Raw genomic sequence first — 27,296 nt, forward strand, 5'->3', positions numbered from 1 at the left:
CTCAGCCTAACAGAGGAATTATTGTGTGTGTACAAAATAAAGAAGGTTCAAATACTGCGTAAATGCCAGATATGGTGAATAAAGAACAGAAGACTTTGTAACTATTCATCAATTACATTAAATATGGTTTTACATGTATTCCTGTCTTATGAAGTAAATACTGTTACCGAGACTAAAGAACAGCCTGCAGCACATAAAGCCCCGGAGGACAACCGGCACAAAGTGCCCATAAAACTGTAAAGCAAGTTATTCAGCAGGTACTAGCTGTTGCATGTCATTGTAATTACATCTGAAATTAAACACATCAGAGAACACTTCAGAGAAGTCACCAAAAACAGGAAAAGAATCTTACCGTGATGCGGGTTCACAGGCCCAGGAGTATTACTCGGCCCTCCTTGAGGGGGCGATCCAAATCCATCACCATTATCATCAGATTCATTATTTTCCCTCCCAGTCTGAATGGCATTTCCGTGAGACTGATCTTTTGCTGGGTCACTAGACGGAGCACCTGTGGTAGCTAAGAAACATGGCGTCAATGATCACAAACTAACAGTTTGTCAATACAGCAACAACACTAAAATGCCAATACAGAACCCGGATCGCCACGTTAAAAACAACGCATGACAGCAAGAACATAATCCCTATATATTCCTGAATAAGGTATTCTTGTCCACCCTTATCTAGATACAAACTTACAGGTTGGGATGTTCATTGCAGGAGCTGGTGGGGGAATAGAAACAGGAGTCATTGGTGGCGGAAGTCCTGGAGGAGGTAGGAAACCTAGGGGGAAAAAAAAAACACCGTGGTCACCGAGACTCTTATGTTACGCATGGGGTGTGTTGGTAGGTATATATATATATATATATTTTACACACAGATATATATATATAGCAGACATTCACATGTATTAGTGGCTGGGTAAACACCATGGTGGGCCCATTCAGCATTAATATTGCAGTTAAAATCCATAAGACTATAGCATGCCAATGGAAGGACAAGCTTGTGCTAAAGTTTCCCAGCTCATGCATCAATAAAGCCGGTTCTCCGCACAGTGCGAGGCGGCACATTTGCATGAAGACGGCCCCAAACAACCCCGACGGCAACGACTGCTTTTAACAACCAGATACGGCTGAAAGCAGCTAATCGCTCGGCAGGGGTAAGTGCCCGCTGAACTCAACAGGAGCGTCACAGCATGGATTTTCTGCAATTCAAATAGTTTAGAGAATCCTGATGGCAAATCTTTAATCTTACCAGGCCCCCATTTCCTAAGCCAGCCCTGAGATAAAAGGCAAAGACATGGCTGCCGGGTGGGTTGTGTGCACAGCCATTATCCTCCCCGCTACGTCACAGGTAAGCTCTCCATATACATTTGCTAGTGATTGTGTATATAATGCGTAACTCACCCGCGGTGGGATTTTTTTGGATGAGGTTTCACATTAGATAATAAGCGTCTATCCAAAACATAAGTATCTACGGAGTGCGCGTGTTTCTATCAAACAGCCATCTCTACTCACGAGTTGAGGAACTTTCCATACATCTACTGTGTTGAAAAGCCATTGCTGGCTCTTGGCAGTAAGCGAGATGAATCTGGCTGGTGCCTTTATTGGGATAACACATGAGAAGGGGGCACTTATAGAACACAAACTGCACGGCCACATTAAATCTATTTCTAGCCTGCATGAAACATTTTTTATAAACTTCCTGATTAAAAAGGCCATCTGGTCAGCCTAACCTATGCAAATTATTTCACCACTAGAACTAAGCAATACTATAATAATAAACTTGAATTATCCCCTAATGCGCGTTGTCCAACTGCCATAATTATATCGGCATACAGATTTGTCATATTACAGTTTGAGAATGTTAACACGCAGCCGTAATCATGTGGACACATACACACACAATCTCGCATTTATCTGAGCGGGTACTAAGCGGGACGCGCACTCCATCTGCATTCTATGGCAGAACACTGTATGTACATTGCGTTCTGTGTCCCTGCAGGGAGCGGACACACCAACCGCAGCCGTGTGCATAGCGTGTTCAATCTCTGAGCTATAAAGTGTGCCTAGCACAACGCATACGTGAACATTCTCAGTATTGCAAAAGCACAACATTTGGTTGCTTCCAGGGACACTAACACACCTGAATATATGTTCAGACAACAGAGCTTTTCCTGAGAAAATAGACAATTCCTCCCAACGCCCAAAACCGTCAAATTATTTTAGATTTGCTGTGTAAAACATCAGTAGAGCCTTGTAGAGTCCTACAACTAGTACTTTTATAAGCCTTAAGGGAAAGGCCAATGGAAGATTCTCCCCAGCACTGTATACAGTAATGTAGGCCGGTATTGGCAAAAAACTGCTTTCATCTCATTATCTTCCTTTATCCGCAGACCTGGAGGCTGTAACTGTCATGATGTTCTGGATGGCCTGTTCAGCACAATACTTTATAGCCATGCCAAAGCAGCCTGTTCATCCATAGACTGTGATTAAAGTGTCCGGCTGGGCTCAGCCCTCTTACCGGTTACCACAGGACAGAACAAGGACCCAGGATGTCTAATAGATTGGGCAACTAAACACGTCTGAAAATTGCTATATATAATGCTAAATATGGATACTAGGAATAACTTTTGGTGGGAGCTCCTTTTTTAAGGTACCGGCAGAGAGACTGATGCACGGCATCTTCCAGATTCGGTAAAAAGGGGAAATTACGTTTTTTACTAGTATCAAACGTAAAATGTTTTTAAACTTTTCTAGTTTTCACATTTATTGGAAGAAAATATAAAGAGAACAGGTTTTTGGTCAATTCTAACCTGCATTACTGTATACAGCACTGGTTTGCATGCTCCAGTAGAAGATATTTTTCCACGGTAATAACCTCTTTAAAATTACTTTTGGACTTCCCAGACACAAAGTATATGCTCTGAATGCAATATTTGAAAAACCTTAATAGCGTAAAGACTTTAAATACTTCAGAATACTATGGGATATGGAAGCAGTTGTATAAAGTTTCTCAAATTCCTGAATACACGTGGGACCAAATACCAGCTCTTCCTTTCTCACAAGAGAAATGTTGCAGGCTTTGGCCCCTGCCAATGTATAAACTGCATAGCTTTAGTAAATAAACCTCTATACACCAATAGCCGTCAACATGCATAAGCCGAATACATTAATACTTGTAGAGTGGTGGATATCTGGATATGGCCTGGATTTACAGATAAGGGACATGTTCCTTTAATAAAAAGACACCTATCGCCTTATTCTGTCTAGTCTCTCTCAAGCATTAAGCATCTCAAACATCTATTCAAACAAGTTTTCTATACATAATTTTGTACTTTTAAAACAAAATGTAATTAATGACTTACCTGGTGGCATCTGCATTGGATTAAAACCTGGCCTCATAAATGGAGGAGGCGGGACCCCAGGTGCAAAGCCTGGTGGAGGAATACTTATAGGCCCAGTGAAAGCAGGAGGCTGAAGAGCACCCACTCCAGGGAGCGGCTGATGGGGTGGCATCCCTTGTGGGGGGTGCATTCCCTGTGGGGGGTGCATTCCCTGTGGGAGAGGCATTCCCTGAGGAGGTGGTAGAGTTAACCCTTGAGGCGGCGGTAAGCCTGGGTGATGTACTGCCATGCTAGTCTGAGGTTGTACCAAAGGCAGAGCCTGAGGTGGAAGGGCCGTCATTGGTTGATGAGCAGAGATCGGCTGGTGAGGTGGCAACTGCTGAGGAAGAAAAAGGGAAGAATAAATCCCAATATCTATGCAACGCACACCAGTCTGTTTTCTTAGAAAGTGAATCCGTAAAGGGAGCTGCTAAACTTACCATTCCAGCCATAGGTGCGCGGATGGGAACAGACAACAGCGGTACGGATTGAGCTGCTGCTGGCGGTTCTTCGGAACGACTATTCTCTACTGCGCCATTCTGAGACGCATCATTACTCTCCGTTTTCTTATCAAAGCCTTTCCATTCTGTAAAATAAAAATAAACTTATATGCAAACTTACGTTTTCTTATCTTTACAAAATGAACACAAAAAATATGAATAAAAAATATGATCTGAAAAAGCAGGACTAAGAAACACGGGTGCAATGATAGGATATGAAATGAATATACCTGGGCACAGGGTTTCATTGTCCAACATTCCTCCTTCACAGAAATTCTGAAGTTCCTCAGGTTTAACTTTACTCCATGGGATGTATGTGACCCCTATCTCTACATCCCAGTATTGCTTATAATCTGCTTTAATGCCTTTGTTCAAAGCCCACGCGATCTACAAGAGAGTGTCCATTTAGTAATAATCCAAAGAAAATGCGAAGCATGCTGGTAGTAAAAACCTCACTAAACCACTAAATCTTAAATTACAAGGAAATTTTAATTAAAAAAAAAACAAAAAAAAAAAAAACACATTTCTGAAATACAAATTGTATAGATTTGAACACAATAGCCAATTTGGTACCATTATCGTAACTATAATTTTTAGTTGAAAGTTGTTTCAGTTGCAACAGAAACCATAAAACAAATTCCACAAGACAGGACCACACAATACCGGCCAGCAGGTTTCTCAGTATAGCTGGGTGGGCCAGAACTGCCAAGATCCCAGTGTTTGTCTCAGCAAATGGGTAGAAGTGCGAGGCAGCTGAGGGATGGAGTAAAATGTCTCAGCCTTTTGCTATTTTACCAACAGGCTATGGATACTTCATCTAGCGAGGAAGTCCATGGCACACACAGATACTAACATACAGAGGGCACAAGGCTTGCACTCGGCTTTTCTGTGTATATATAAAACAGCTTTCACCTGCCTGGGTACCACTCCCTCCGATAACACCCACAATCCCGAAACTGAGGCTCTCACACGACTCGTAAGCAAGACACTTTATTCCGCAGTTACCCAGAAACAATAGACGGCCCACAGTGTGGCCAAGACAACCAATTTCAATTCCTGCCGGTAAGACGAATATTAGAGGACTTTTTACGTTCATCACTCACCCTCACGCGCTCTCTCAGAAGCGGCAGAGAAGTTAGGGAAACGTTCAGGGTTTTTGTCTCTTTGCTGCGCAGCTTCACTTTTCGTTCTGTCTTTCTATGTCTGCTGCTACAAAGAGTATTTTCTTCATCCACTTTTCCTAGAACTGGACATGGCCTCCTGGTGAACTTTGGCAACAGGGCGGACCCTCCAGGCACACCTACGCCCCAAATTGTGGAATGTGGGAGAGTGTGTCTGGAGGCTCCACCCTTTTGCCAAAGTTCACCGTGGAGGGCATGTCCAGTTGTCCACGAAGCAGCAGACGAAGAAAGGAGAAAGCTAGAACAAGATGCATGAAAAATACAGCGCTGTGCAGCAAGGAGACAGGGACACGGAAGTGTTATGGAACCAAAATATATCAGCAAGAAACACTTATTGCTTTAATGAAAATAAGCTGGCTTCGACCAATATAAAGGGTCACACCTCCCTCCTTGTGGGAGACACAAGCAGCAGTTTCAGTTTGACTTATATCGGTTTCTGCAATTATACGGTTGACCTAGAGAATGCTAAATCTTTTTTTGTAGCTGGCTGTCGTCCAACTATATCATTTGCATATAACGGTTGCTTGCTTACAACCCCTTTCACATATAAACGTTGTACAACTTTCTGTCTTTTTCCGCATAGTTTCAGGATTAACCAATTAACACAATTTACGTAATCTGACGCCCCTCTATATAAACTATAGTGTAAACAAAATAAAGCAGAGTGATTTTGGACCTGACCCAGAGTGTGTCGTGTCTTTTTTCTCTCTCCGTGCACGTACATTTATATTCACATAATTTGGAGCAGTTCAACAATTGAAGAAAGGCTTTATTGGAAAGCATCCAAAACAGAAGAAGTCACATGAATTTGATCCTGAAGCATGTTTTCAGGTAGCTGCATATTAGCCATTTATTAGAGTTCCAGCTCTGTTATCTACAAGATAAACATCACGACTTCTTACCATACAGCCTTGTAAATAGAATGACTCCAGTTTAACCAGACACTGACTAATACGTTTACTGTAGAAAGAAATTCACTGGACAATCAGGACTTCTTAAGCAGTGCCACAAGATTCAGCGGGGAATTTCCCTAAAATATGTGCCTATTGCAGATTAAAGGACATTTATTGGAGCAAAACCGCACATAACTACTCCTAACTGGGAGGGCAAGATAACTTTCATGCTATAGTTGGGCGATACTTACACTCTTACACTTAAGGAAACCAATGAAAGTTAACCTCTTCAGTCCCCTATGGACGTACCAGTACGTTCTAAAAATAATCCAATAAAGCCCTGTAGGATTCACCGGTAAGTCCTGACTTTCTGCTGCTACACAGAAGATGCTACACTCCCCAGTCAGCAGAAGCCAGCATAACATCTTCTAAATGGCAGAAGAAAATTGCAAGAAAAAAAGTCCCATTTGTTCTGAAAAAAGGATGTATAATTTATGTGGGTTCATCAAACAAGTAAAAACCCACAAATGGCAAAGTAGCTCCAGGAGCTAAGGTACCATCAACCACTGGGACTGAAGGGGTTAAGCTCATCATAGATTCCTAATTTAAGGCAAACTATGCAACACATGATAAAAAGAAAAACAGTGCAATTTCCCCTTATTAAATGTGTCCAACAAATTTGGTTGTACGTACATGTAGTTCATGAACGGTATACAGTATACTGCACACTCGCCACATTGTAAAGCCAGTGGATGAAATTACATTGGGAAGAAAAGTGTGCCTAAAGTCATGGCTTTTCACTTTGATGCCACACAACAGCCCTTCATGTATGTATAAGCACAGTGCAGAGAATATCTTTACCACACATTTAACCCCTTAAGGACCGGGCTAATTTTTTCTTTGTACCCTGTGGGACCGAGGCTGTTTTGACACTTTTGCGGTGCTTGCGTTCAGCTGTAATTTTCTCCTCACCCATTTAGTGTACCCACACATGTTATATATTGTTTTTTCAGGACAAGATGGGCTTTCTTAAGATACCATAAGTTTTGATCATGTCACCTTATTTACTATAAAAAAATAAAACATGGTGAAAATTTGAAAAGAAAAAAACCCCAAAACACCTTTTATGACTTTTTTGAAAAATCTTTTACTCACCTACAAAAGGAAGTAAAAAAACTAGCTAAATAGATTCTACTATTTGTCCTGAGTTTAGAAATACCCAATGTTTTAATGTTTTTTTTGCCGTTTTTTGTAAGTTACTGGGCAATAACCTTTTTTCCCAAATCCGGTAATTCTGCCTCCATCTCCTCTTTGGAACATCTTTGAAGCCGGTTAACTCAATTAATCCCCATCAAACCATATATTTTTTAAAAACAGACACCCCAGGGTATTTCAAATGCTGGTATTTTAACCCTTTTCATGCACTAAATTATACAACCACACTTTGTCAAACTTTGTAATAGTAATTTTTTTTAAAAAAAATTTTTCACACGAATTGTAATTTAGTTCTAAATATAAAGGTCCTGGTATATGTCACTGTCAAACAACACTCCAATATGTGTTCAGCAACATCTCCTGAGTATGGTGATATCCCACATGCATAGGTTTGTCAGATTGTTTGGCTGGTAAAAGGCTACTTTTGGGATATGCGTAATTCAGGTAGTCATTTGGTCATTCTGCCTCCATCTCCTCTTTGGAACATCTTTGAAGCCGACTACTTCAATTTACCCCATCAAACCATATATTTTTGAAAACTAGACACCACAAAGGATTTCAAATGCTGGTATTTTAACCCTTTTATGCATGAGATTCTACCACCTGCCTTTCCCAAAATGTAATTTTGTATTTTTTTTTCAACACAAATTGTACTTCAGGAATAAATTCATAGCTCCTGGTATGCGTCATCAAACAACCCCCCAATGTGTGTTCAGCAACATCTACCGAGTGCAGTGATACCCCACATGCATGGGTTTGTCGGGTTGTTTGAGATTTAAAATCCCACATTTGGGAAGTGCACTTTTTTTCTCTATTTTGGTCAGTCTGTACCTATGGCCTATCTTTGAGCCCGGCCACTCCAATTTACCCCATCAAGCCATTTTTTATTAAAATAAAAGCACTTAAAATAACCAAGGGGTGTCTAACTCTTTGTCGAGGTTTTGTTTTTTTTTTAGAAATTTTAGCACTTGCTCAAAATAAACTAATTTTTTTTTAAATTATTTTTTTTACACATTTTGCTGGTACTGGATGGTTCCTCTGGTGACATCACTGCATAATTATTTTTAAATGTTAGCACTTTTTTTTTAAGCATTTCTTTTCCATATTTTTTACTAATCACATTGTGATTAGAAAGCTGGGCTCCATTGACTTGCATGGTTGAATGCAGTATTCAACCTGCAAGTGGAGCCAGAGTTCTTGCGGATGGTGAAGATGGTGAAGATGGTGAAGATCACCGGCAGTGGCGGCTATGACCGCTCTCCGGAGCGGTCACAGCCCGTCCTGGGGTAAGTGTTTGGTGTCGCTGAATGCCTCCTGATCGAGGCATTCCAGCGACACCATTGAAGTTTTTAAATGGGCGTCCGCCGCCATACAATGTATGGCGGATGTTGACGCCCTGGGGAGGGGCCAGACATGGCCCCTGATGCCGATTTCGGCGTTACTGAATGCCTCGACATCGAGGCATTACAGTAACGCAGTTTAAGCGAAGAAAGTGATCGTTGATTAAATTTTTACAATTTTTGAAACTTTGAACCGGCAAGGTCGTTAAGGGGTTAAGGCTGTAATGTGAGTTTTGACATGCATTGTAAACTACTGAATGTTTAACTAGTAAGTAATGTGCAATTTTGTTTCAAAGAATTTTTGTAGAAATGCATGACTTATACCTGCCTGGCATTTCCAGAGAAGCCTTACACCCATGGAATACCATGGTTTAAGTTACTTCACTCTCGCCCCTCAACTAGCACTACATCCAGTGAACCCGCACCAGTCACCACGAGGTATAACAGTGAAGGACTACCCAAGACTGTTCTAATCTGAACATTCGTAGCCACTACCCGAGTACATGTTTAGCTTGTAGTTCTACACAAGTGTCTATAATATCCAGGATTTTATACAATACTTAGATGTCTGGATCCAGTCTGTGCTCCTAAGGGTCCCAATTCTATGCAGTCCCTTTTTGGTAAATTGAACAGGACACTGCTCCATCCTTAATATATTCTAACTTGTTGTGTTAATAGGCCACCTGACTGTTTCCTCCCAGCTCAATGATTACAGCCCTCACTTGGGTATAAAAGCAAACAATAATGCAAACTCAGTCCATTGAGTAAGATCTAAAAAAGAATTACATGTGAAATGTATATTGTCCACCTTAGCCTACTGAATCTGTAATGTGAAAGGACAGTTCCTTTCATTCAATTACTTACCTTTATTGACTTCTGGTTTACTTTATAGTTTCCCCTGCTGAGTTTCTGCAAAGCTCGATAAGCATCAAGTCTATGGACCATTACTATGTAAGCACAGCCTCTTGGAGGAATCATCTGTAAGACAATGTATTATTCATGTTATATGCCTACTCACTAGACATTTACTGTTGGGGAAAAAACAATTGGAGGTCTAAATGTTTAAAGCATACACCATCACTGTAATATAAACCTCACTAAGAAATGCAGTCCATAAAAGTGCTGGTATGTTTTATACAAGATAGGTTTAACTGTCCCATAATTCAATTACATGCTGGTTATGATGAAAAAATTATGAATTGTTTCTGTCCCCCAACAAAGAGCAATTTAAGTGTTCTTAGTTAACTGTAGTCTGATTAGAAAACAGAAGCTGTGTAACCCAACAGTAATGCTTATATGAACTTGGGGTTGATGGCTGGAGATGCTGCCAAAAGGTACAAGGAAGAAAAAAAAACCCACTTACATTAATTGACTCAATGGCTCCAAACTCTTCTAGTAGATTTGCAACATCTTGTTGGCTTGTCCTTTTGTCTAGCTGTCCTACCCAGAGCGTAGTGCTACAAACTAAGTAAAAAAGTGCAGAACAGGTCAATACAGAATACTAGGCCTATACAAGATATTCCAACCAAATGTTATTCCATTCTTTTGTGAAACAAAATTTTTTTTTGCTTAGAAGCCCACACACAAAATAATCAAAAACAAAGGTGAAGAATAGTTGGGGACCGTAAATGTAATAATGTAAGAAAACCAAATCATTGCATACCGCTAACTGCTTCAGATTTAACAGGCGGAAGACCTTTCAGCCTGCGCTCTCTTTCCTTCTCCCGGTCACGTCTCTCCTGTGATCGAGACTTTGGAGAGTGACGCCTGCGGTCACGGGACCGTGACCGGCGATGACGAGATCTCCGGGAACGGGAATTAGATCTGGAACGTCGTCTTTTTGGGGACCTATTGTGGTGAGACACGAAAGCTCAGTTCCTGAGATTCAAAGATTGAATCTTTCCTAAACAGTTCCCAACAGCAACCTTTTAAACCTGCAACAGTGATCCGCCGAGAACAATCACAAGGTTTTTCTTGCACAAGTCTTCAAGCATGGAAGTTACTGGATTTATTTTACCTGGAGGCAGACTTTTGCCGCTCTGATATCTGGCGCTTATTATCATGAACAGTTGGTTGTTCGACGTCCATAGGGACCTCCTAGGAAAAGCAAAGCTTTCATTAAAAAAATGGGAGTTTACCATAAGCAGCTAAAGATTCCACAAACCATGTTTCTGTTTACAGCACCTGTCTATCCATTGTACAGCGCTACAGAATTTGATAGCGCTATATAAAATAATGCAATTAACAGGGTATGATCATTTTTAAAGAGTGTACCCAGTAAAAAAAAAAAAACTGGCACTCTAGTCTGCCCTTTTGAATAATTTTGTACTTAATAGATTAGGATAGCTTTATGCACACGCCAAGCCTCCTACTTAACCGTGTCTATGTCATGCATGCACTACCCTTTCTGTTACGTTTATATATAAACGCATAATGCAATATAATTAACACCCAAAAGTGAATAATGCAGTTTGGTGCTTTACTATGCAGGGCAAGCAACCTATACCATCACCAAAGGGAAGATTGCCTGGATTTCTCAAAGCCGCTATCTGTACGTACACTTGGAAACAAATCCTTGTATTAAAACTAAAGAACTAGGAGTAATTTATTTACTGAGGGGGTTTGTAGTACTGGAGTATAAAATTGTATGCTCTGAAAGCAAGGAAAGAAATGATAAACCTAAACTCAAAACTGTATACAAGCAATCCACTTACACTGGTCACAACTCCCACCTTGTACCATCACAAAAGTATTTGTCGTTACCTGCTGATGCTCTTTCTGAAGATGAATTTCATTCTGATGCATTTGGTAGGGGTTTTGGTAAGGCTGAGATGTCTGAGACACAATTGGAGGAGGCATGGTTGTAAATGGCTGTGCAGGGATCATACCAAAACCCATTGTTTGCCCATTGGAAGGCATCTGAGCCTAGATTAAGGAAAAACATGTCAGTTTGACTAGGGTAGCATTTAACCTGAATGATTACACTGTTTTGGACGCTCATGAAGGGTGGGGCTAGACTTGTTATATATAGGGCTTTATTGGAGTACCGTATTTGCTCGATTATAAGACGACCCCCCAAAATCAAAATATTAATTTAGGAAAAAAACAAAAAGCCTGAATATAAGACTACCCCATAGGAAAAGTAGTAAATATTAATTCCTGTAAACTATTTTTCCATATTTAATAAAAGCTATGATTGAGAAAAATATATATTTTTTTATTTCCTTTTATTTGCCAACCTGCCCCCCCAGTTATGCACATCTGCCCCCAGGCTTGCCACTCTGCCCCCAGAAATGCCTTATACCCCTCTATTTGCCACTCTGCCCCATGATCTGCCTTTTAACCCCCTAAATGCCCCTCTGCCCCATGATATGCCTTATAGTGGCATATAGGGGGTTAAAAGGTATATCATGGTGCTGAGTGGCATATAGGGGGTTAAAAAGCATTTCTGGAGGTATATATATATATATATATATATATAACTATATATATATATATATATATAACTGCTAACAGCAATCACACTCCCATCAAGCCAAGGTAGTCAGTACATGCTGGAACCTGGGGATGATAGGAGTGTGAGTACAGCCTCCCTATACCATGCTACCACCACCACCCCCCTTACACATCCATGCTATATCACAGACACATTTAAATACTCATTCATTCCATTAATCACACATACTTCACAAAAACCTTTCCCCACCCCTTACCTGAACTGCAGATCTCTCACTAGAAGACTTCTGCAGGGGCCCGGCTGTGCGAGCAACTTCTCTGGCCCCGCCCCCAGAGGAAGGAGGCAGAGTTATGTGAGGACTTTGCTAGCTTCCTGTTCTCCTGCTGCTAGAACAGGCGCTGCTCGCGACCAAAGCACCGGTAAGCAGCATGAACCCAGCAGAAATTTTTTTGAGGTCTGATTAGAAGACGACCTCGATTATAAGACGAGGGGTATTTTTCAGAGCATTTGCTCTGAAAGAAACCTCGTCTTATAATCGAGCAAATACGGTAATTACAAAAAACATCCATAGAAATATTATATAAAACATTCAGGCAAACACACAAACACCCTTAATTTTTGTTTACATTTAAAGGAGGTCCTCCAGATATTCACTAGAAGCTTTAATGGGAAAGTTCAGTGGTGTTTGGAAACACTAGAATATTTGCATTCATTAAAATAACTTTTTTGGATTGTAGACAAAATAGATTTTTAATTAGAAAGTAGAACGCTAACATTCACACTGAGCTGCAATTTGTGCCATGAATATCCTGAATACATTTGCTTAGCAAGAACTTAATATTACGGAACCTTCTGCATACCTGGGGATGTATAGGTTCTTGTGGGATTCCCATTATCCGCGGCTGAAATTGCTCTAAATTTGGAATCTGCCCTTGAACCTGGGTATATGCTGCAGATTGGATGCCACCTCCAGGAAATGAGCTGCTGAATAAAAATGCATATATAAACATGAAAACACATACTCTGCAACTCTACCATTCATAAACATTTGTACACTTTGTGTGATAAATAAGTATTCCACATTTAAATTTTTAAGAGGATATCAGGAAATTACTGCCAGAGACTGCAATGACAATACATGAGAGCTAAGCGCCGACGACAGAACTGAACTTTGCAAGGTTTCAGAAGGAAATGCCAAGGAAAAGCTAACAATAGAGTTCACCCAGATCCTTCCCATCGTCTTTTATCCGAGACATCGCATGGGCTCCACAACTGTAAGCTGAAGTAATGGAGCCTCATCATCCGGCAAACAAAAAGCAGAGACAAGGGTTCTGGCTGGGGATAAAGATATATACATATACACTAGGGATGCAGATATATCGGCAGCCGAAATATAAATCGTCCGAAAAGGGCATTAAACATTAATATATATATGATTGTTAACAGCAATCACACTCCTATATAAATAGGAGTGTGATTGCTGATATATACACACACACCGTATTGGCTCGGATATAGGCCGCACCCTAAAAGTTTGGTGCTTTTTTTAAAGAAAAAGTTCTGTAACAGATATTTTGCCACTCTGTCCCCCCCCACCCCCGAGGTACGCTGCCACTCTGTCCTCCCCCCCCCCCTCACCAGAGCAGACTCCCGGGTGTCTTGCAGGACCGGAGGGGGACATCTACGCAATACGCGTATACAACTCCCGGTGCCGGCACTCAGCGGAAGTGCAGGCACCAGAAGTTGTATACACGTATTGTGTAGATGTCCCCCGCCAGCCCCGCAAAACACCCGGGAGTCTGCTCTGGTAAGTCTTGGGGGCAGAGGTAAAACGCATCGTGCGGACGTTTACCGGCTGCGGCGATGCACGTAAACAACCTCCACCGCTGGCACGTCTGCACGATGTGCTTTAACAATCTCCCTTGCCGGGACTCCCCTAGTGGGAATTCCCGGCAAGGGAGATTGTTAACCCCTTGAAGACCGGGACGTACCTGGTACTTCCGGGTCAAAGGTCACCCGCAGACCGGGACATACCAGGTACGTCATCGATGATGCACGATCCAGCGTCACTTTGAATGCTGGGATTGTGAGGGGCGGCTGCTACTGACCGCTGGGTGTCCCCTGCGATCCGTAGCAGCCACTCCTGCTCAATTCCGTTCACGTGATCGCTTTGCAGCGAATCACGAGCACGGAATTTAAATATTTTTTAAAAAAACAGCGGTCTTCAAGGGAAGACGCAGTTTGCCAACGCCGGTCCGGAAGGGGTTAAAGCACATTAATAGTTATTGAATTTTTTAATTATAAAAAAAATTAATTTAAGGTGTGAATCGAATCCTGAATTTTCTTTTCGGTGCATCCCTAATATATATATTTATACTCACAAAGTCGGCTGAGCAGGGGGAGGGGTTGAGGTTTCTTTCTTGGCCTCTTCTGTCGCCTCTGGCTCATCGTCATAATCAAATCTGTCAAGCAACTATGTACAGAAAAGCAAACAATTTTCACAATGGACAAAATTATATATATAAATTTTTTTTTACCATTAGCATAGGTGGGTTTAATTAGCATTCCCATTTTCTGTGTTGTACCCACACAAAATTACACAACCCCCCCCCCCACAAAAAAAAAAATAGGGCTTTAATTTGAAACCACAGAAAATTACATGCATACCCCACAGACACATTGTTTTATGTTCTCGGGGGCCATGTCCATCCTTTACATAGTAGGGAAGTAATTTTAATAGTTATGGCTTAATGGGTTTGGGGGTAGTGAAGAGGGGGAGATTATATTTTTTACATGTACAGCTAAATTGTATATGTTTTGTTACGTTTTTGTACTATTATTGGTGCCCTATGCATAGAGAACCATCTAGGGACCTCTTGAATGTGTTTTTATGCCAGTAAAGTAAAAAACACTCATTTTTTCCCACTTGTTCCCTGTGACCCCCCAGCAGTCTTCAAGGCGTTGCAATGCACGTAAACAGCCAGCAGAGGGAGCGATTGGATACCGCAGCTGGGTCTAGACAGTCCATGCAGGGGCTCCTGACCATGCGGTTGACATCAGCAGTAAGGGCACTCCTTATGTAACTGCTTAACAGTGCCATCGCTGTCAGCCATCACAATCAGTCAGCCAGCGATGCTGGGTTCTGCTGACAGAGGGGAGTCCAGGCTGTCAAAAGACAGTCTAATCTCCTGTGCAGCTGCGGTAATATATCGTTGAAGGGGTTAAAAATTCTCAAGAAAATGCTGACTTCTGCTTGCTGTGGTGTCCCGCAGAAGCCAGTCTGACCGTACAGGAGATGGCCACGACCAAAAAGCATGCTTGGCCCCTTACCGCGCAAGCATGCTTGGTGGACAGAGATGGCTCAGCATTGAAACCGGCTTCCGAAGCGAAGACAAGATGTCAGGCAGAAAGCATAGGAAAGCAATTATAATTGGCTTCTTTCATCTAAACTCTGAACAAGATCAGTTCTACAAACTATACCTTTTGTACTTGAGAAAAAGGTTTACCACCACTTTAATAAAATCTGTTATAATTGAGGAAAACAGATGTGTTTAACAAGCTATAAAATATCAATGCTTTGCTGATGGCAGCATATTGGGTAAAATGGTACAAGGTAATAAATTGTGAGAAAATTAAATACAACACCTACAACCTTGTCTATATTGAAGTTTAGCAAAGTAGATGTAGATCTATGCGATTTATTTTGGTGGCAGTGCGGAGAGAGAGGTGAAAGGTTTTAATAATTTAAACACTTCCCCATCATGAAAACCCACCTTATCAAAAGCAGTTTTTCTGTCTGGTTGATGTGATGGGGCATTCAGTTGAGATGTAATCGCTTGTACTTGTGCAAGAACATTTTCATCAATAGCTGGAGACTGTGGTTTCGGAGGCTGCTGAAAAGTCTGAAGAATCTGTTGTAGCTGTTGAGAGACCACATACACAGCTAAAAGGGGCCGTTAATTCAACATTTCTTACATTTAAAGGATGAGAACGCAGTTTACTTTACTGATCTACAGAGGCATTTCAGTGACAGCCATGGAAACTGCCCTTTACATGTTACATGCAAGAAACGATTAGGATCAACTGTGAAGTTGGCTGTGTCCAAGGCCCCTTTAAGTGCTCTTTATGGTGAACAGAGCACATACACAGCCAAGGAAGTTAATGTACGCAGCCTTTGCACACCATCGCTCGATTTCAACAAACGCTGGTCGGCTTAATAGGCAGCGAGGGCTGATTAAAAAAAATAATAAAAAAAATAAATCGCTGATTGTTTCATACAAGTTTGCTACCCTTGCCTCGTGTTAGTAGAACACCCCCCCACATTATCTTCAAAAGAAACCCAAGCTGACAGGGACAGACAAGGAATAAAACAGCTCTCTAAAGGCATTTGGTTGTCTGAGCAATTTTTGATTAGTTAGATATTCAAACTGTAGTAGGATTTTATTGTTCTGTTATTTGTGGGAAGTCTGGTTTAAAGATACAAGATACTGTATGTAAAAAAAAAAACCAAAAAAAACCCCCACCATAATAGCATAAGTGGATATCAGCAGATATACGCAACAACTCCGCAAACCTGTCACTATACTGTGTAATATATGTAATTATATATATATAATTACACACACACACACACACACAGTTATCTATACAAGAAAGAAGGCTCTAGCATGACGTGATTTTTTCTTGAATTAATTAGAAGTACAGTGCAGACTTACCTGCTGCCCTTGGGTAGATTGAAATAATTGAGCAACAGCTGCAAAGGCATCAGAACTGGGTAACTGTGGGACAGAAACACCGGGATCACAGTTGGCAGCATTTTCCATTGTGTCCGTTGGAACCATTATTGGAGGAGGTGAAGAGCCTGCAAACAATTTAACTCAATCACTCAACACGAAGATAAAACTTTGGCATCAACTACAGATATAAACAGCATATAGAGTATAACATGAGTTTCTCCACTTTCATCCATCCCAGTGATCATATGCACTTTATTGCACACAAAGCCTCAACCCCCCCCCCTGTAAAAATGCTGGCTTGCGAGTGTTTTATGAGACATCCCGCAGTATATCCAGAAGCGCTCCCACTAATTTCAATCACAGTGCTTCTCTACCAGTGACCAATTTCGAAGAAGCCAAATGTGCGCTTACAAGTTACTGCCCTTTACATGTAACACACAAAAAACCATGCGGATCAACTGAAGTTGGCTGTGTCCAAGGCCCCTTTAAGTGCTCTTTATGGTGAACAGAGCACATACACAGCCAAGGAAGTTAATGTACGCAACCTTTGCACACCATCGCTCGATTTCAACAAACGCTGGTCGGCTTAATAGGCAGCGAGGGCTGATTTATTTTTTTTTTAAGCAAAAAAAACCCAAAACGTCCAAAACTAACTTAAAACCGGGCGGCCCCCGCCACACAGTGTGGACATGGACACCCCGAAGATGCGCCAGGCATGGCCCCTGATGCCGATCTTGCTGTTGCTGAGTGGCTCTAAATCAAGGCATTGCAGCAACAACATTTAAGCAATAAAAGTGATTGCTGATCACTTTCTAAGCTTAACGATGGCCAATATGGGGTTAATATAGCTTTGCGTTGGTGGGTCTTTATGCGATATATGGTCTCTTTAAACAGGAGGAAGAGCGATCTTGTAAACAAAGCTTGGTTTTATTTACATCCCTGATATCCAAACATGCTTCTCTACCAACCATGTACGTCCTACCTTCCTCGTTAGCAGAGTTATCAGCCGCTAATTCAGCAGCAGGAACAGCTCCTGCCGCCATATCCAGCAACGGCTGAATGAGTTCAATCTTAAACACTCCATTTTTCTGCCATAGGTTCAAGACACGAACAATTTTACTCTGGGGAGGGGAAAAATAAATAAATATGATTTGCAAATATATTCACTGTGGTGTATGAGTTGCATGTTAAAAGCATCCATCTTTAAATGTAGCACCTTGTATCACATACAAACAGGGCTGCTTCAGTAGGTTAGATGCCTACAGTTTGTTAGGCCAAAAGTATGCAAATGATGGATTTTTTTTTTTTTTTTTTAATGTGCCAAAATAGGATTTTGTTTCATAAATGAACTAAAGAGCAACCTAAGACATAATGCCTGGCTATATGTCTTCTAAGACAAAGGTAAAGTTAATTTTGAGACTAAACTTTATATTCGGAATACTGGATATCAACACTTCAAGATGTTATGCCACTTCCAGTAACAATCAGTTACAGAGCAGCTTTCCGCACTGGAAGCGTTACAACAACGAGAAAAATCTGGTAGAAAATTCCTTGTGCTATGTGGAATAATATATTGGACGTGACGTTTGGGAAACCAACTTTGCACTCGGATTAGAGTACTAGTCACATTGTGTGTGTTCTTAACATTTTCCGATGGCTCAGATTTTTACCAGAAGACTAAGGGTTTGGGGTAAATAGAGAATACGCTGAAAAGTGTCAAAATCAGAACATTCTATAGTCAGTAATGGCAACTGCCCTTAACATGTTACATGCAAGAAACGATTAGGATCAACTGTGAAGTTGGCTGTGTCCAAGGCCCCTTTAAGTGCTCTTTATGGTGAACAGAGCACATACACAGCCAAGGAAGTTAATGCACGCAGCCTTTACACACCATCGCTCGATTTCAACAAACGCTGGTCGGCTTAATAGGCAGCGAGGGACGATTATTTTTTTTAAACACGTCACACATGAAGCATGGGCATTTCAATAGGCAGAAAGGGCAACAGCACCACTAATTTTTTATGATGAAACTTCTAATCTAAAGCAGAAAATTAGCCATAAGAAAATGTAAAACATCCTTTTTAGCACAAGGGAAAAACCCTCACAAATCTCTTTTTTAGTATTAGAGGTGCAAATTGGACAATTGTAAACCCATTCTGCAATGCTTGAATAAAGAAAGTGTTTCACCTGCAGAAAACCAGATATATTATATTTTGTTTTAAACATGCAATGCATACAGTTACCATGATTCTAAAATACCTTATCTTCAGTTGGGCAGAGGTACAAACACTGGAAGGTTGCGGTTAAGTTCTTTGTGAATCTCGGCCCAAACATGTCTTTGTCAATTCCAAACTGATGCCGAGATTGGCGGACAATAGAATCAATGACATATAACCCTGGGACTTTATACTCAGGTTTGCACTGGAAAGTAATAAGAATGAAACATTTTAGCATGCCATGTAAATTATTAATAAAGTCTAATAAATTAAGGGAATAAACTCTGCAATTCCGGATTTTACATAAACAGCATAGGGAATCATTTATTACGCCTTAAATTGAGAAGCAAAATGACAGTTTAGAATCATTTTATAAAACATACCTTTTTAATGAACTTTTCCACTATCTGGACTACATGCTTGTAGAGCTGTTTGAGAAAAAGAGGCAAAGGCATTATTTTTAGTCAGATTGAACCCTCCAACATGTAGCAAAATGTTACAGAACTAGTTCACATATCAGAGAAACAAGCATGATGACTACATCCAAAAAAAAAAATAAAAACCTAATACTTTAGGCAAACAGATCTTATTGCCTGCCACTCATTTTATTAAGTTACAATATGCATTGCTCTCACCTTTATGGCCTTGATAGCAGCTTTAGTTATTAGAATCATCTTTGCCCGAGAAATTGGTGGCTTCATATCCATGAGCGAAAACAGCTAGAAAGACCGACACAGAAATACAGATTAGCCGTTTCTACATAACAGAGGCACTGAGTAAAGTCTTCAGATATTACTGTAGAGTCATGTTTACCACATTACAGCTCCGTACAGGCTTGTGAATGGCCAATCTAAGTGTACTTTCATATTTCAAAGCAAAGTGACTCAATTTAAAATACTAAACTAACTTGCAAACTCCTAGTTCATAGGAATAGATTTCACACGTTGAAAAGAGTGGAAAAAACGGAGCACATGTCTATACCCGATTACATGCCACATTAACAAATCACTACTCAATGTCCTAAGAAAACTAGATGGCCCCCGGTTCCGCCTATCAAACATTACACACATTTCTTCAGACAAACACCAGATATTTCCCTTTTTAACGTACACACCAAAGGCAGAAATACGTATTAGTGTATAAGGCTCTCGCATCTATTTTGAATACACTCCATTGGCGATTGGACACAAATCACCGTGAGATCCTGTTTTATAACAGCCGAGAAGATTGTGGACGGCAGCGTGCGTCTCACCTGGCAGCCATGTTTGTGTTTATCTCTGCCGCATAAGTTGCTTTTAATTTTCAACAAGAACGTGTTCAATATGGTTGCATACAAAGAGCGCATGCTTACAATGTTTCACATGGAGTTTAAAGTAACAGTTATCACATAATACATGGTACTTGGTGTTCTCTTATCCCGTCCCAATACTCTACATAAAATGCGATGTAGAACAGTCAGGTTAGTGTATGTTAGATTATTACCAGGATTTCACTGAGGTCTACAAATAGTTTTTTTTTTGGAATACACAATCATTTTCTTCCGTGCTGTAACATTATGGTTATAAAATAGGACGATCTCGGCCCCACTCTGGTCAGAAGTATGATAAAGCAAAGTGCTTCCAAGATAAGATCAGCCAAAGGTCAAACAATATGGAGAACTCATAACTTAGTCGCTTCAGAGATTTTTTATGAATAAAACGCTCGCAGGGACATCAGAGGGAAAAAAAAGCTGAGCTAAGCATAACCCGTCTACACACAACGCTACACAAAGCTCAAAAAAGATTTTCCGCCTTTTTTATATATATGCAGCTGGAAATTTGTAAAATGATCTCCTTCCTGGAAGCAAATGTTACATTTTCATGACAGCTTTAAGAGACGGGACTAACCAGCATCATATTCACAAAACAATCTCAGAAAAATGCAGCAGCCATCAAAAGAACTACGAAGGACTTTGCCAGTCATGTGATATTTTAGGTGACTTTTCCGGCTCAAACACCACAAGAGGATTATTTATGGCAATGCTGATCTAGTTTGGCCCTTCATACAGAAGAGTTTCCAACTGGGTGAATAAGACTTGGACATTCTATTGTTAACAAATTCAGCAACCTGTGTCGCACATATAGGAGTAACACTAAATATATTATCTATATTGGTAAAGGACAAATATTTTTGGGTAAATTTAGAAACATTCTGTACTATATTCTGTGTTTAATGACCTCTACCAGGAGGAAATAAACCACAAATACAATCAAATGATGTGTGCAGAAAAAGAAGAAACCAAAAACATATGGAGTATTGTTTTCAGTGTGTGTGGGGAGAATGTGTGTGTGTGGGGGGGGGGGGGTCGGGGGAATGAAGAGTGTGTGTGTGCTTACAGTCTATTAGTCCAGTAATGTCCATGTACAAAATATTGCGATACTATTTCCTTTGGACTGTCCATTTTAATTACACTTATAATAATAAAAAAAAAAAGGGCTACCGTATTTTCTCGATTATAAGACGAGGTTTTTTTCAGAGCAAATGCTCTGAAAAATACCCCTCGTCTTCAAATCGGGGTCGTCTTCTAATCAGACCTCAAATAGAGGTCTGATTATGAGACTAAGATCCAGATCCCCCGCACCGCTGCAGGGGACCTGGATCCTCCTGTCCCCCCCCCCCCACACTTACTGGTGCTTCCTGCTGTATTGCCGGGGCAGCGGGTTGACGGGCGATCCGCGTAGACAACACCCGCTGCAGCCGGAAGGAGGTGTGGCTAGCAGCGGGGGTTGTCTGCGTCCGTCGCGCATACCTTCCCCGACTGTCAGAGACCAGAGTTCCCTGCACCGGTGGGGACAGCCGGGGAAGGTATCCGCGACGGACGCAGACAAACCCCCGCTGCCAACTCCACCTCCTTCCGGCTGCAGCGGAAGGAGACGTCAACCCGCTGCCCCGGCAATACAGCAGGAAATTGGAAGCACCGGTAAGTGTGTGTGTGTGTGTGCGTTAAGTGGGGGCATAGGGCATTTCTGGAATGCCTTATACCCCTATATGCCACTCTGGCACTTAGGGGGTTAAAAGGCATATTAAGGGGCAGAGTGGCATTTAGGGAGGAATAAGGCATTTCAGGAGGCAGAGTGGCGTTAAGGGGCATTTAATAGAGCACTCTGCCTCCTGAAATGCCTTATACCTCCCTATATGCCACTCTGACCCATAATATGCCTTTTAACCCCCTAAATGCCAGAGTGGCATATAGGGGTATAAAGCATTTCTGGAGGCAGAGTGGCACATAGGGGGTCAAAAGGCATACCATGGGGCACAGTGGCATATAGAGGGTTAAAAGGCATATCATGGGCCACAGTGCCATATTGGTGTGGCAAGCCTGGGGGCAGATGTGCGTAACTGGGGGACAGGTTGGAAAATACAAGGAAATAAAAAAAAAAATTTTTTCTCAATCATAGCTTTTATTTAAAAAAAATAGTTTACATGAATTAACATTTACTGGTAAAACTTTTTTCCTTTAGGGTCGTCTTATATTCAGGCTTTCTCTTTTTTTCCCCGAAGTTAATATTCAGATTTTGGGGGGTCGTCTTATAATCGAGCAAATACGGTATTTTATATTGCAGTACTTAAGCCACTGTGAAAGCACCATAGAGTGTATAAACATTGCGTTTGATAAATCATACAAAAACGACAACCTCTTTGAAAAGTTAGTCTGTAAACATTAAATATTACAATAAATAATGGCAGATGAGACCCATTAGTCCATTCAGTCTGCCGTTTTTTCCCTGATGTAAAGACTCAGATCTTAAGCAGTCCTTGTCTGATCTAAGATTCAGGAGTCGCTGTGCCTAGGACAGTGTATACCTGCACTCCGCATTAAGTTATTAAGCTATTTCCACATTCAAGAAGAATGTCACATTAAGGCCAATGAATGAGCCCCTGGCTAAACCAACGAGTCTATTCATGGAAGTGAGTCGTGGTTTCAGGGAACACCTCGTGCGGAAAGAGGTTTTACAGAGGGCCTGTCAAGCCAAGTAGACGTCTTCATTCATGAGCAGCTCTGCCCCTTCATAATGAATAGCGAAGTAAGGGAGTCGGAAACCAGAACTCTCCTGACTCCCTGGTGAACTCAGCATCTTAACGGATAGACTATGAATAAACTAACCATAGCTTAGGTCTGGTATTAAACCTGCCAATAAACCAACGTATAATAAATTCCCAAGTATTAAGAAAACACGTCTTAAAGTCCCCCACAGTAGAATTACCCAAAGCAGGGCTGATATATATATATATATATATATATATACATACATACATACAGCCAAATGCGATCGCATGGGACGCACATTTTACGAGCAGAGCCTCGGTGAACAGAGTTTGCGCTCGGCTATAACACAAAAGGGACAGTACAGAGGAACCCAAAGCCGCCAGAATAAAGCGCACCTAAATAATACCCACAGATGCGACTAAAATAACGTGAAAAACGGCTACTGGACCCTCCAAACCCTTGCACACGTTAACGTTAAATACATAAGTGAAGTGCGGTGCTAATTGTTACACATTTTTATTGTTATTTTCTGGGTTTGATGGAGTGGCTGCAGCACAGATCAACATTTTGCACTTACACTTTTTTTTTTTTTTTTTTTTACACGGTTTTGCATGGTCACAAAACGACACTATATGTGTAAGTACGCGAGCCGGGCCCTTTGCGTCCGCCAATGCTCGTTTTTCTCATACCCCCTGATCACATATAACAAGCAATGCATATAATTGATTTTTTTTTTTTAGATAATCTAAGGGGCTTTTCAAGACCCTCTGTGCCCTCTAGAAGGTTATTTATGTAAATCAGATATATTGTATTTACACAATCTAATTTTTAAACATTTTAGCTGTTTCTAGGGCTGATACCCTCACACAACGGGCAACTAGTGGTAACAAATGGGGCATCAGGGGACTCAAGGCCAAAAGGTGGGACACTTGAGAAGTATGCATTAAGCCTGCTGGAGGGCCGTGGTCTCTTTGGCACCTCACAATCCCGTTGCTAGACACGGCCTAGGCCCTCGGAATAACGGTACGATGTAATTCTCCTTACTCTCAGCGAGGCCGTTAAGCTAAAGCATAAGACCCGGTATATGAAGGGGCCTGTTGCCCCTGCGTACGTGTCCTGCCCTCGTAAGGCGGGCCTCGTGGAGCAGGCCCGAGCTGCCCTTTCATCGAAGAAGCGTACTAACCGACACCCTCAGGCTACCCTCACAGTCCAGTCACCTAGGGATCCCGTATCAAGCCCGCTTACCTCCTGGTTAAACGCGTTGACCGCGTCCATGTCTGTGTTTTGTGTGGAGCCTGGGGGAGCAGGGTGGAGAGGAGACAACACGTCTGGGAGGCGGGAGCTTCCCCCCTCAGGGTCCGCAGGCAGCTCCGGATATCCGCTAGCAGCTTTTTCGTCTTCTCTTCCACATGACCCGCAGATGAAGCCTGAACCCGACGCGGGTGGGGCAGGGAAGGTTACAAAAGATAATCTGAGGTAAAAGACGAAGCTCCGTTGCCTCCTGGCAGGAACAAGATGGCCGATGGCTGGCAAAGCAGGCTGGGAACCGACAAGCCCTGCTTTCCACGCCTACCTCTTGCCTTCACCGACTTCCCGCTCTGGGGCTGCCCCTGGGCGGGTCCTCGTGCCCTAGGACGGTAGGAGAGCGCGCTTAGGCAGCGGACTTCGATCTCAGGGCGCGCGTTCTGTTGTTGAATTGGCGTGTGCATGGGCAGTTCACCGTGCGCGTTCTGGGGCTCGATCTCTGGGCGCGCGCTTTGACGCTTAAGGCGGGATATCTCTTGTGTTCTTCGCTTGTACCTCAGATTTGTGGGCATGGTGGCGGTGAGGAGGGGAAATCATATAAATCTAGTCCGATATTTACTTAGAACTACAGAAGAGAGGCGAACAGGACGGAATTGTGTATTTTACTAACCATTTCCAAATGTAGAGTGCGATAAACCCAAGATTTACTCTACTTTAGGGAACAGTTGAATGTTTTCTTAACTCATGAAGGTTGTGCAATTAGTTTTATTAAAGCTCTGCTTATGCATTTAAGTAAAATGCAGGTTGGAGTTAATTTGGCATGGCCCGTTTTACATTAAATTGGTGCGGCATTCTTTGGTTACTGGAGTAAGACAATGAGACGTCTTTTTTCCTCCTCCCAGGGCAGCCTCGGCTGACTAAAGTAGACTTTAGCAGAGACGGACACAGAAAGGAGGAAAATGAGTCAGAAGTTTCATTTCCAGTATTCGGTATCAAAATAACACATGCACTGACTTGCGCGAACAAACATTTGATGGATTATGTGAGCCTCTCAGATGGTTACATTGGCCCCAGAGTAACCTCAAGATGAATCTTGAGGCGGGGCAACTTTCCAGAAGCTCGCAATGCCTTGGACCCCATCGTGTTTCATAGAAGTGCCATACAGTGAGTGCGCTAAATTCTCATGAAATTAGTAAATTGAGTATGAGTTACATAGTTAGGCTGAAAAAAGACATGCGTCCATCAAGTTCAGCCTTTGCTAAGACAGAAGAGTCCCATAGAGTCAAGATGGGGCGAATCCCAAGGTGCAATAAGAGGAAAGCTGCAGCTTCAAGGGCAGGTTCCAGGCAAATCGGATAATGAGGTTGCCTAAGACTGTCCTTAGAGCAAGGTTGACGGAGGAGCATTGAACATTTCAGCTACCGGACTTTACGCTACATAATGGAGGCCGGAGTAGCTGGTTCATCGAGGAACAGAGAGATTCCGCATTCTTTTTTTTGGTAAATCATATTTTATTGTTTTCAAAGACATAGAAACATCAAACAAATAAGTTTGGGAGAGATAAAACAAACGGTGACTATAACAGAAAATAAAATGAAATAGACCAGAATAGGTACAAAAAAAAATAAAAATGCTTGAAGAACACACTGGAGCACAGAGCTCTGTACTGCCAGAATAAACCAAGAATGAGCATGGTGTAAAGCATTGTGGTTAATATGTAAAAGACTCAAGCTCCAACGAAGAGTGGGAGGATATAAAAAAAAAAATTATATATATACACACATACATATATATACATACACACAAATATACACACATATATATACATACACATACATACATACATACATACATACACATTAAAAGGGGGGGCTCACAAACACAGAAAACAGAGAGGGTAGGGAGATGGGAAGAGGAGGAAGGAGGGGAAATAGGGCAGTGGGAGAGAGGGAAAGCCTGAAAAAATAAATAAAAAAAGGAAGAGAGGAGAGCACCTAGTAGAAGGAATGGCAATGTCCAAGTAGGTCAGGGCCAAGGCGAGTCAAAGGTGTTACAGCCGAAGGAGGTCCGACAAGACCGCAGAGGACTGGAAGGTTATCCAGCATGTCCCGGTCCCCGTGTAAGCCTCCATCCTGTCGTAGGACAGGTAGAGCAACTCCTGCATTACTCGTATTTCCTCTACTCGGGACACCAATTGGCGTAGGGAGGGAGGCTCAGGGTGTTTCCAGCACAGGGGGATCAGGCAACGCGCCACATTGAGAAGATGCCGCATAACTGAGCGTTTCATGGTACCCAAGGACCTCTCGGAGTGAAGAAGGAGACCCAGAGTCGGGGAAGGCGCTATTGATTCGCCCACAACCTCCCCCAGACAGCGAAAAACACCCACCCAGTAGGACTTCAAGCGGCCGCATTCCCACCAAAAATGCAGGTAGGTACCAGGTTCGAGGCCGCACCTCCAGCAGGACGGATCACTTCCCGGCAAAAACCTGCTAACAGCCACAGGGGTACGATACCACAGGGTCAAGAGCTTGTATGCAGTCTCCTGGACCCTGGAAGCGATGGAGCATTTGTGCGTCAAGACACAAATCTCCCACTGGAGGTCAGAGAGGACGACACCAAGGGCAGATTCCCAGAATCCCATAAACGACGGGGACACCGAAGAGTCCTGCAGCAGAAGAATGCGGTAAATAAGGGAGATCCCACCCCTGGGCAAAGTCTCCCTCTCTGTGAGATGTTCAAAAGGGGTCAGCTCTCTCTTGAGATTATGTTTACACGCACAATCTGATTATAGCGGAAACACTGCAGCATGGAGCGTGGGGCAGTGGGAGAAGCCCTTTCGAAACATACAGGGGCCGACCCATCCCAGACCTCAGACAGCTTCAAAGTGGGGGACAGACCTAGAGACTCCAAGAAGCCCCTCTCCAGTCCCAGAACAAAATCCGGGTTACCAGCTATGGGAGTCAGCGGAGACGGAAAAGAGGAGACGGACCCACCAATCCGCCTCCGGCGCCAAACTCCCAAGGAGGCACGCACAAAGGGGTTCGAACAAAGCGCGAGCCGGAGAGCACCAGGACGAAGGAGATTCCGCATTCTTTACAGGGATT

At 42.2% G+C, this 27,296-nt stretch overlaps 1 protein-coding gene and 3 non-coding genes across 4 annotated transcripts; all 4 read right to left on the bottom strand.

Moving 5' to 3' along the window:
• Window positions 1–676: 676 nt before the first annotated feature.
• Window positions 677–24,222, bottom strand: LOC149277305 (SR-related and CTD-associated factor 4-like). The gene is made up of 18 exons (XM_089503083.1): window positions 24,193–24,222; window positions 19,556–19,639; window positions 19,304–19,348; window positions 18,964–19,125; window positions 17,687–17,825; window positions 16,684–16,829; window positions 15,742–15,888; window positions 14,350–14,441; window positions 12,829–12,949; window positions 11,275–11,436; window positions 10,529–10,608; window positions 10,175–10,359; window positions 9,875–9,975; window positions 9,376–9,489; window positions 4,113–4,269; window positions 3,832–3,968; window positions 3,365–3,536; window positions 677–780 (listed from the first exon to the last, which is right to left on the bottom strand). Exons 1-18 carry the CDS (start codon window positions 24,220–24,222, stop codon window positions 677–679), a joined length of 2,178 nt encoding a protein of 725 aa, XP_089359209.1.
• On the bottom strand, window positions 16,062–16,195 carry LOC149277306 (small nucleolar RNA SNORA70). The gene has a single exon (XR_016279066.1). It is a non-coding gene; the product is annotated as a small nucleolar RNA SNORA70 (small nucleolar RNA).
• On the bottom strand, window positions 17,171–17,304 carry LOC149277307 (small nucleolar RNA SNORA70). The gene has a single exon (XR_016279067.1). It is a non-coding gene; the product is annotated as a small nucleolar RNA SNORA70 (small nucleolar RNA).
• On the bottom strand, window positions 18,507–18,640 carry LOC149277308 (small nucleolar RNA SNORA70). Its single transcript, XR_016279068.1, has one exon. It is a non-coding gene; the product is annotated as a small nucleolar RNA SNORA70 (small nucleolar RNA).
• Window positions 24,223–27,296: the final 3,074 nt, after the last annotated feature.

The sequence above is a fragment of the Sceloporus occidentalis genome, unplaced genomic scaffold (assembly GCF_023333645.1).
Source record: "Sceloporus occidentalis isolate IW3139 unplaced genomic scaffold, rSceOcc1.0.p SCAF_219, whole genome shotgun sequence".
NCBI classification, from domain to species: domain Eukaryota; kingdom Metazoa; phylum Chordata; class Lepidosauria; order Squamata; family Phrynosomatidae; genus Sceloporus; species Sceloporus occidentalis.

What these genes read in the sequence shown, in the direction of transcription:
- LOC149277305 (XM_089503083.1), bottom strand. Translation starts at nt 24,222, where the DNA reads ATGGACGCGGTCAACGCGTTTAACCAGGAG. An exon ending in TAACTCTGCTAACGAGGAAG is followed by an intron (nt 16,830 to 17,686) that starts GTAGGACGTACA and finishes AATTGTTTGCAG; the next exon opens with GCTCTTCACCTCCTCCAATA. An exon ending in AAGAACCTATACATCCCCAG is followed by an intron (nt 11,437 to 12,828) that starts GTATGCAGAAGG and finishes TCCTTAATCTAG; the next exon opens with GCTCAGATGCCTTCCAATGG.